The sequence below is a fragment of the Phoenix dactylifera genome, chromosome 11 (assembly GCF_009389715.1).
Source record: "Phoenix dactylifera cultivar Barhee BC4 chromosome 11, palm_55x_up_171113_PBpolish2nd_filt_p, whole genome shotgun sequence".
In the NCBI taxonomy this organism is placed as follows: Eukaryota; Viridiplantae; Streptophyta; class Magnoliopsida; order Arecales; family Arecaceae; genus Phoenix; species Phoenix dactylifera.
Window position 1 is genome coordinate 13,333,110 of NC_052402.1, and position 9,979 is coordinate 13,343,088.

General features: G+C 38.4%; 1 protein-coding gene across 5 annotated transcripts; it reads left to right on the top strand.

The window, feature by feature from the left end:
* On the top strand, window positions 1–9,732 carry LOC103722013 (protein SAWADEE HOMEODOMAIN HOMOLOG 1). Of its 5 annotated transcripts, none has more exons than XM_039131685.1 (9): window positions 1–414; window positions 1,880–1,962; window positions 2,168–2,213; window positions 2,283–2,430; window positions 4,381–4,450; window positions 7,968–8,019; window positions 8,877–9,020; window positions 9,102–9,221; window positions 9,410–9,732. In XM_039131685.1, exons 1-9 carry the CDS (start codon window positions 352–354, stop codon window positions 9,452–9,454), a joined length of 771 nt encoding a protein of 256 aa, XP_038987613.1. In that variant the 5' UTR covers window positions 1–351; the 3' UTR covers window positions 9,455–9,732. The 5 variants fall into 5 exon arrangements, with proteins under 5 accessions (XP_038987613.1, XP_038987614.1, XP_008810647.1 ...); XM_008812425.4 differs by having other exon boundaries at window positions 2–414; window positions 2,289–2,430; XM_039131687.1 differs by lacking the exon at window positions 1–414 and having other exon boundaries at window positions 1,886–1,962; window positions 2,179–2,213.
* Window positions 9,733–9,979: the final 247 nt, after the last annotated feature.

A 9,979-nucleotide genomic window follows, 5' to 3' on the forward strand; every position in this document is an offset into this window, starting at 1 on the left:
CATAAAGCCGGTTTCGGAACCGGCGGACTACAAAATGGCCGTCCCCGGCGCGGCCCAAATTTCATCATTTCACTCGATTTTCGAGTGCTCCGTCGACCCTTCATAAGAACGGCAGGCGTTGCCACCTCGGAAGAACTCCCCTCCCCTCTAAACTATCTTAATCCCCGTATCTGCTTGCCCTCGTCTTCTCCTCTCCTCCTTTCCCCACTCTCCTCTTCTCCTCCTCCTATTTATCTTCTCCATTTATCTTCTTTCCTTCGCAACCGAAGGTTCTGCATTCAAGAACTCCGATAAATTCCTCCTCTCGAAACCCGAGACCCATTCCTCGCCTCTCCTTCCGTCTCCGGTCACATGGGGAAGCCGGTCCGGAGCCGGCCGCGGCGTAGCCAGCGCACTCGCTTCACGAGATCCGAGGTAATCTCTGTCTCCGTTGTATCTTGGTGGGTTTCTTGGAACAATCTCTTTTCCCGAGGTATCTGCTTCGCTTCTTTCATTTGGATGCTTTCCTTTGTTTATCTTTCATTCGTATGGTTTAGGTTTTTGTTTGAAGTGGCTGCGTTCTTTCTGTTTTGGAGTTTCTTCGCAACGAGTTCTTTCTGTGAAATCTTGAATTGATTGGATGTTTTGATAGTGGAATGTGGTTCTTTATCAATGTGTTAGCCTGATGAGGGTTTTGGTTCGGTGATCGAGAAGGGGAAAAGAGGAAGTTCTTTCTTTTCCTTGGCAGATGTTTGTCGATGATAGAATTTTACTTGTGTGAGATTTTTGCCCTATTCTGTATAATGCAGGAATGTTGTTATTCACAATTGGATAGTGATAGACACGGAACTTCCAGTTGGATATGTCTCATCCATCAAAATATGTTTTTGTGTTTTTTCAAATAGATTGAGGTATGCGCTGCTGATGCATGAGTAAATTTTATTGGTCTTCTTCTTGTTTGTTTGGTAGTCCAACCTACCAAAATTGTTGCACATAGCTGCATAAAATTATACTTTCTTGCATGTGCCAAAGGTGTTAATAGTTTTGATCAATTATTTTGTGGACTTCTTTCTGAATTTTTTTTGGGGGCTGGGATTAGTGAAGTGATCAGTTTAACTATGAACAAAGCCCCGCAGCTAATTCCACCATAAAGTTGTGTTTTTTGTTATGTTGTTTAGATATTATTTGTACATCGAAACCTGCAAAAGGATACATCATGAAAATTGATATTTCACTTCTTCTCTTTTCCTTTCCATGCTTGCTTTTTTACTTCCTCTCTTCTTTTCCCTAATAATATAAATGCATGGCCTGTTTGCATGTTGTCATATTTTTATGGACTAAACAGACCAGAATGCATGGGATGTAAGCGGCAGTCCACTGAGTAGGGCCACAATAACCTGCTTTTGCCGACAGAAGATCCTGTTATGCATGCTCTACTTCAGTCCTTCTTACCATAAATTTGTTGTTCCTTTAATGCCCGAGGTTGAAGAAGCACATGCCCATTTATTACACGTCATCCTCTGCAATTGGCAGCTCATAGAAGCAAGCTTGAAGAAGTAGTGCTCTTCCCAGGGGTTGCGACTGCTGTGATGCTTTTTTGCTGAGTATTTGTTGTGTCTGAAACACCTTTATTGTTGCGCTGATATTTTCTCCTATTTTTGCTTTAAAGATTTAGTGTTTTCACAGCTTATTGGAGCCAATAAGCAATATGAAATTGATCCTTCTTAAGTTACAAATGAATAGTTATTATATTTACTTTCTTATTTTCTTAAAATTCAAGTGACAAGATAGATCTCATATCATGTTCAATCATAAATCCTTTGTTCTCAGAACACTTATTGAAACTTAATACCTTACAGTCATCAATTGTTTATACCAGCTACTTTCTTTTCTTCAACAGATCAGGCAGATGGAGAATTTACTTGTGGAGAAAAAAGATGAATTAGATCAAATTTTTTTTCAGAATGTTACCAAAGAATTGAAGTGAGCTCTTTTTTATTTAGCATTCTCTGAAGTGTTCTGTTTATTAATCACAGATTTATTACACATTAATCCTTTTTAGTAGTCAGTCACCCTTCAAGACAGAACTTGCAGATTGTTTCTCCTTGATATCGTTGCTTTTTTCTTCATGACAAACAATTACAGCTTCTACATAATATTTTCTCTTATTTGAGGAATTCTGTTTTAGTGTTGCTTCAGGTCGAGCTGGAAGTAGAGCTATACAGATGGAGCAGGTTTTTCCCCCACATTGTAATCACTATGCTTGTACTGTATGAGCTATTCCAAATGTAATGTCTTCTTAGTATCAGGTGCAAAAGTGGTTCCAGAGTAAGAAGAGAAATCAGGCAACTGAAGTTACCTCCTCACCTAATCCTCTGGAAGAATTCATTAATATCTCAGACACAAGCCATTCGAACAGTGCACCGGAGAGTTCTTCGGACCTGCCCAAAGGTGCTTTATACATCACTTTTTATTAATTTAGGTCTGCACCATGCCATTGAGCTTCCGATATCTGTCATTTAAGCCTGAAACAAGACCAAGTGATTTCTGTGTTATTGGATGATAACATGTTGCCTGTCTAATTAATGCCATGTTTGGCATTGCTTTTCCCCATGTTTTCTGTTTGTTAATAATAAAAACATGAACAAAGAGAGAAAAAAAGCATGTATGAACTATTATCATGATTTCTTGGAAAAGTGAGAGCAATGAGATTATCATGATTTCTTGAAAACCTCCCTCCAAATCCTTCACATCATTTGGATCTTGCCCTCCTCTTTGTTATTGCCACCGCCTCTACCACAACCACTTACATCTTTACCTCTTCCTCTATCCTTTCCACCCTCCCTTCCTCTTTAAAAAGGGTGGCCCAATGCATGAGGTTCCTACCGCTATGGGTTCTGGAAAGGGTCAAATGTATAGAGAGGTTGCTCCTGTGTTTTGAGCCCATGGCACCTAGGTCACAGTGGATGACCTGCGGTACACTCCCCTCCTCTTTGCTTCCCCCAAATCTAATCCCTTTTATACACTATATGGGTCCCTAACACCCCCCCCCCCCCTCTCCTATTATCATAATTGCTGCTGCCACCACCGCTCCTCTATCCTTCCCTGCCTCTTCGCTGCTCTAAACATGATATCTTTCTCTACACTGTCTGAATCCCGCCCTCCTCTCTGTTATTGCCGACACCACTATTATCCACAGCCGCCACCATTACCACCTCCACTCCCTCCTCTTAACCCTTTGCTCTCCACCTCCTCTCTGCCACCCATAAACTTGAATTTTCTCCTCTAGAACCTCCTCCTCTCACATGGCTTTACTCTCCACCATTGCTGCCGAGAACGAGGGACCATCACTCAAGGAGCGCCAACGAGGTGGTTGGGGAAGGTGATGGGCTTGCATAGACTTGCTTGAGGTTGAAAGAAGGGTTGATCTTTGATTTTTTTTCCTCAAAAAATAAAAGTAGTTGTCGACAATGAACATGTTTTTGTATTTTCAAAATCTAGAAAATAGTTGAGACAATTTTTGTTGTCTAATTATATAAATTGGAAATGTGAAAGTGATGCCTGAAGCAACTTTAGTTTCTATAGCATATTCTACAGTCTGTCATACTATCACATTCATGCAGCCAAATATGAGAGTGACACTATGATAAATAAAGGAAGATGTAAAAGAACATAGCTGCATGAAAAAATAGAAACTATCTATAGCTTATTATTAGAATATGATGCCTTAATTACATGAATGGCCAAATTCCATTTCTGATATTGTGATTACCACTTCTTTAACTTATCATATACAAATACAATGGAACAACTAGCGAATCAACAAGTATTGAGATGTCTAAATCATCATAAGGTTAGACCTTAGGGATCTCAAGATGTTGATGCACTGACAAAAATACATAACTGAATGGTTCCTACCTTAACTTTCCATGCCTAAGATAAATATATGTCCATTCAGTCGTCTTTTAAAGAGAACTAACTTGTTTCACCCTTAAATTGGCTCCCTTTTACCAAATCATTAGAATGCTGATTTAAATGATTGAACACATTCCAACTATGGTTCTTAGACAGTAGTCTCTTCTTCAACATGGTGCTCATCCTCAAGTGTCATGCTGGTCTTGGATGCATCTGCTTCTTTAGTTGCCCAGAGTCAATCAACTGGGATACATACAAAGACTTGATATGCCGATTTGTCTGCATACTGGACCTGGATCCCCCCAATCCCCATAAAACATTAGCAATAGTTTTAACATGGTAGAGTAAATTGTTCAGTCTCCCAAGACACTAGTTTTCCGATGTTTTATAGATCTTGTAATTACTTCTCGGTTAATGTTGCATATTTTGTCCCATGACATTAGAATTGAAACTGTACAATCTTTTTAATTTTGGATTTTTATTCAGATACAGGAGAGAAGGTTCCTGATGAAACGAATTTGGAGTTTGAGGCCAGATCATCAAGAGATGGGGCATGGTAAGCACTTTGTAAGGCTTTCCATGTGTTCCAACTCCATATTTGCAGATTTGCATTAATCTGTAGTCCATTTTTAGGATTTTTTTTCAAAAAAAGGATTTTTGTTAACTATCTTCTTCTTCTTCTTTTTTGAGCTTGGAGAGGGGCAACCCCCGAGCCCCACCTCCTTTTATTATCTTTTGGGTAAGTATCTACTATAAAGTTGTTATGTGTTTCAACCTTGACTACATAATATCTCATCCAAAGCTTGTGGGAATCTCTTTCCTTTGAAGATGGGTAAACTCTAATGCTTGTTATAATTGTCCTGGCTATTAAACTTGTAATATTTGTATTCTCTTTGGCATTCTAATGTTCTTTGCATCTTCAACCTAAAGTTTAACTAACTCTGACTTCTTGTACAAAAGTTAGACTGTTGACTACCATTGCATGGGCTATTGATACCATGGGCAAAGCCAGAAATTTTTCTTGGAGTGTGGGGAGGGGGACCAAAATCATGATATACTTTCACAATGGATCATTCATTGGGAGAAATACGTAGATTCATATGAAAATGCTAATGCATTGATGTTTTAAACCTTAGAGCTAGTTCCTTATAAGGTCCAAAAAGAATAAAGGGAAAGGCTTTAAGCTAAACTACAAAGAATGTCACAATCTTTAAATATATCAAGAAATTCTAAACATACAATGAGGAGAATTAGAAGGGAAAAATGAACAAGTAAAGGCACAAAAATAATTCTCAAAGTAACCATTTTTCATACATATTTTCAAATCTCTCTAATCTGTTCTATGATTCTGTATTTCCATCAACTTCTTAAAACTGAAGTATATGAAAATATGAAAAAGAAGTTGGCATAAATGGGTTTGTTAAATATGGATAGGAGTTCTATTTAATGGGGTTTCCAAAGGTTTTCTTTTAAACAGAAATACAAAGGTTTTTCTTTTAGAAGTTAAGAAGGAAAGTAGGCAAGGAAAGCTCTCGGGATTTTCAGGAGGTGGGGCAATAAAAGGAAGACCATACACTTTGAAAGAGGGGGGCAAAATAGTCATACATGGAAGACGTAGGAGGGCCAGGCATTCAAATTCCAAATTATAACTTGGGTTCGTGGTGCTAAAACGCACTTTAACCATGCCAGTGGGAGGGCGGGCACTTGCCCCACCACCCGCCCCATGTGGCTCAGCCCCTGACTGAAACCTACCTTTTGTGAACTTTTCTAACTTCTGGCTTTCAGAGGTTGGGAATATTTGTGAATGGAACTTGTGATGATAAGATGCTGCTGTTAGCGACAGCTTCAATATGTATATCAAATTGATGATAATGATACTTCTATCTATATATAGGCGTGTAGTTGCTAATTTTTTCTGGATCTGTTCGAAATAATGCCCTTGGTTCTTTTCCCTACTACCATGCCTGTGCCACATAGAACTATGGGCATCATGAAAGTTATTTCTCTTCCCATTTAATATTTTCTTCTATGCATCCTCTCCTCCATTTGGCTTCTTATGGCTTTATTCTTTATATATGATTTCATACAAAGGTCTTGGTTGTTCCCACTTACATTTAATATGTACACTATTATGGAACAGATAAAAATTTTGTTCCAGCAGCCAATGTCTGGTAATTGTCATATCAATAATATAATAAAAATCTTTTTATCTCCCAACTTGTTTACATGCAGTAGGCCATTGATTGTTTTTTTTTCTGATTCATTCTCCTTTTAGGTCTTCCTACAATTCCAGTTTCTACTGGGTCACTGGATCATTACATAATCTTCTAGATCCACTTATAGCAGATTGAGACCTTTCCCAAAAGGGAACAAGATCCTGATATGCATGTGAGAAAAGGCATTAGAGTTCCTTAGTTAGGGGTTCTTGTTACCTCAGATATTTAACTGGCTTGTTGTATGGATGGCTGCAGAGGATTGAATTTTGGGGACCTGGTAAATAGTGAACTGTAGCAATCAGGCTTGGATGTATTGTGCATTATTATGTGACATAATGGGCAATATCATTGTTCTCATCTGATAAGGATAGCTGAGTGAGGGGATTATTTAGAGGGAGTAAAATTAGACATACATGGACAAAGCGAATGACAGTGGATGGGGCTTGGCTTAACCAATGGACAACTTATTGGAGGGCAAGGGCAAGACAAGATGAGAAGACAGGCAAAAGTTCCATGCTCGGATGATATGTGAGTGGCATGAGAAGTTGAGGGAAATCGGAGAGGTTTCAAAGCACTGAAGGACTTGTAGCTGAGGAACTAGAGAGGTGACCATGATTTATAATGAAGGGGCCCAAAGAAGAGTTATGAAAATTTAGATTGTGTCATAAGGAATGTGTGATGCTTTAAGTCACAAAGACAAGTGGAGGTAACAAAAAATGGACCATTAGTTGCCCGAAGAGCGAGATTGGGAGCGCGGGTGTGGGGGAAGTTGATATTTTAGAAACACTTTCAGTAAGGAAGTGTTTAGAAAGCGGATGCAGGTTTAAGATTATGTGAAGCTTCTAAAGTTGGTGCATTATCCTAGGTAGAAGATTCTAACCACGAAGAATGGACCTATTTCTGAGAGAGAAGACATGCAATAGCCCAAGGCAGAGGCTCATATTTCATTTGGTGGTTGAGAAAAGCAAGGTAATAGATAGGAACATTTTCAAAGTTTGCTATGAAAAAAGGGTGAGGAAAGGCTGATAATTGTTTCCTGCATTTTAGATGGCGGTTTTCGGATAGAGAGAACAAAAAACGAGGCAACTGTATACATTGACCTGTAACTTATCTTCTTTTATGCTCATCTTTCATAACATTTTTTTCCTAAAGAAAATCTTAGTTTTTTTTCCCCCTCTTTCATTGAGTCTGTATCATCATTTCTTTCGTTTGCTTAACAACCTCCCAGAGAGCCTTAGTGAGTCATCATTGGAAGGTAAATGAAGCATGATAATCAAATGTGCAATAATACATATAATCTGCATGAGAGTGGAATTGTTCATTAGATCCTAGGACAACTTATACGATTAAAGCCAATACAAATAAAAGAACTAGTTTAAGACTGCTCTCATTGAGCAATGCCAGAACAATGGTAAAAATGTGATATCACTGTTTGACACTTTGTATAGAAGTCTAATAAGTTGAAGGAGGTCTTGTGATGAGATCATAGATGCAAATGCTCAGATGTGGTGGAGATCTATATAAAGGATGTGTCAATCTCACATAATGCCTTAAAAAGTTTCTCATGAATCAGCCTAACATTCTTGGTGACCTGTATATTGAGGATCAATAAACAGGCAATGCAATGAGTTGACTTATATGGTAGCGTGCAGCCCCTCTTATATTACACACTCATATATGAAACTCTTGCATGTATGTAGATGCACAGCACAACTGTATGCATTTGCATACCACTGGTGTTCTAGTATACAGTCCTTGACTTACGAAACAGATAAATATAGAATTTTACTGCTAATTTATGGCTTAGCTTTTTTGAAACTATTATCATACCTGATTAATCTTTTTCTGTCACTGCAGGTATGATGTTGCTACTTTCCTCACGCACAGAGTTCTTAGTTCTGGCGAACTTGTAAGGGCATCGTGCAATCTATTTATTTGTTTTCTTTATGTCTCAACTCCAAGGCCTAAAAGTTTGTCAAACATGACATAATGTCCTTAATGATTTGATTTTGGTTTGCTTGCCAGGTCTTTCTGCATGTGAATTTCTCTTGCAGCATTTGCTACATTCTGATTCTTGTGCTGTCACATATATATGCTGTCACAATTGTGCTGTCACGGGGATATTTTTCAGTTTCATATATGAATGGCTCTAAACATGAGCATGGAATAGAAGGGGAAAAACCTACCATCTTTGGAGCAAGATATTTGCTCTGATAGATGCTGACTATGCCTGATTCTGCCAAAGCAATCATTTATATCTTGCACAAAATATTTCAAGTACTTCCTTTCCTGTTAGTATTAAGGCATGCTCTACAAAAATCCGGGCTTGGTTTATTGTTGGCCTACTTGGTTATTGACAGTGTGCAACAAAAGCACTATTTTTACCCTGCTTTTATATTGTTGCAACCATGTGCTTCCTGCATATAGTAAACAATGTGTTTAAAAATGAAGTATATGGCTTGACGCATGTATAATTACTACTGAAGAAATGCTAGAACATTGTTAACAGATGTCACATGTAGCCCAATTGTGACAGCCTTCTGCTAATCCAAAATGTCTGTTTATCCGATGTATCTTATTTCTTGCAGTCATATTCCCAAACAGCCATTTCTTATTTTATGATAAATGTTTGGGGAACTTTTAGAGAAATATTGGTGTATTGTTACATAGAAGAATTGTAAAATATTGTTCTCGTTCATCCTTAATGTTGCCTTCAGATTGTCAAATGTTCATTGGTATGTGTGATCTATCTTCATGTTATTCTAGGAAGTTCGTGTGCGATATCAAGGATTTGGTGCGGAGGAGGATGAATGGGTGAATGTCAAGAAGGCAGTACGGGAGCGCTCAGTTCCTCTCGAGTCTTCTGAATGTTGGAAGGTTGCAGTGGGGGATCTTGTTCTCTGTTTTCAGGTACGTCTTAAGAACAAATAGATTTCCCTTCTTTTACCTTGTAACCAGTGAATTTATTTCCTCCGAGGACTCTAACTTCAGGAAAACGCTGAACAAGCCACATACTATGATGCACGTGTCATAGAAATCCAGAGGAAACTGCATGATATAAGGGGCTGCAGGTGTCTCTTCCTGATCCAATATGATCATGATCAAACTGAGGTAATTGTTATCTGAACCGGATATGTTTCGGTGTCACTCTTTTGTACCATAACCATAATCATGTAGCGTTTTCCCAAATATTCGGCATTGGCTTTATGGATGCTGAATAAATAGTATTAGTTAAAACCATACACAGGGATCTAATAAGATCTTATTTTAACTGTCTGATTGTTTATGCCAAATGTCAGGAAAAAGTAAATTTAAGAAGACTCTGCCGGAGGCCAGCAAATTGATCTCAAGGTTTTGCTTACGTATTACAGATGAGGGCAATCATTTCCCCATCCACTGATCTTCCAGGATCAGAGGTTGCACCCAAGACTTTTAAGGGATTGCATTTCTACTTTGTGACAAAATGATCATATTTTATTAAGCTTTCTTTCACTGATCATATGCCAGCAATGTTACAAGTTTAGGGTAACTTACGACAGGGTTGCAGCTCCTTGGGTGATAATGTTCCTAGTTATTATGAAACTCAACAATCACCTAATTCATTCTTTGATTTGTCATACTATCCTGATAGTTACAGCTAAAGTGGCGAACATGACCAGCCTGTTCGTGAGCGGAGGTTGCTGGTAACCTTCAATTTTACGTTTTATAAGCAGGGAGACTAAAATATATCGTAGGGCCTGTTGGATGCATGAGTGTCTCTCTCTTTCTTGCATTATCTGTCTAAATTTCTTGCAATCGTTAAACAAAGAGATACAAATGTCCTTCCTGTATAATAAATAATTTTATCGACGCTAAGGGTGCTATTCGGT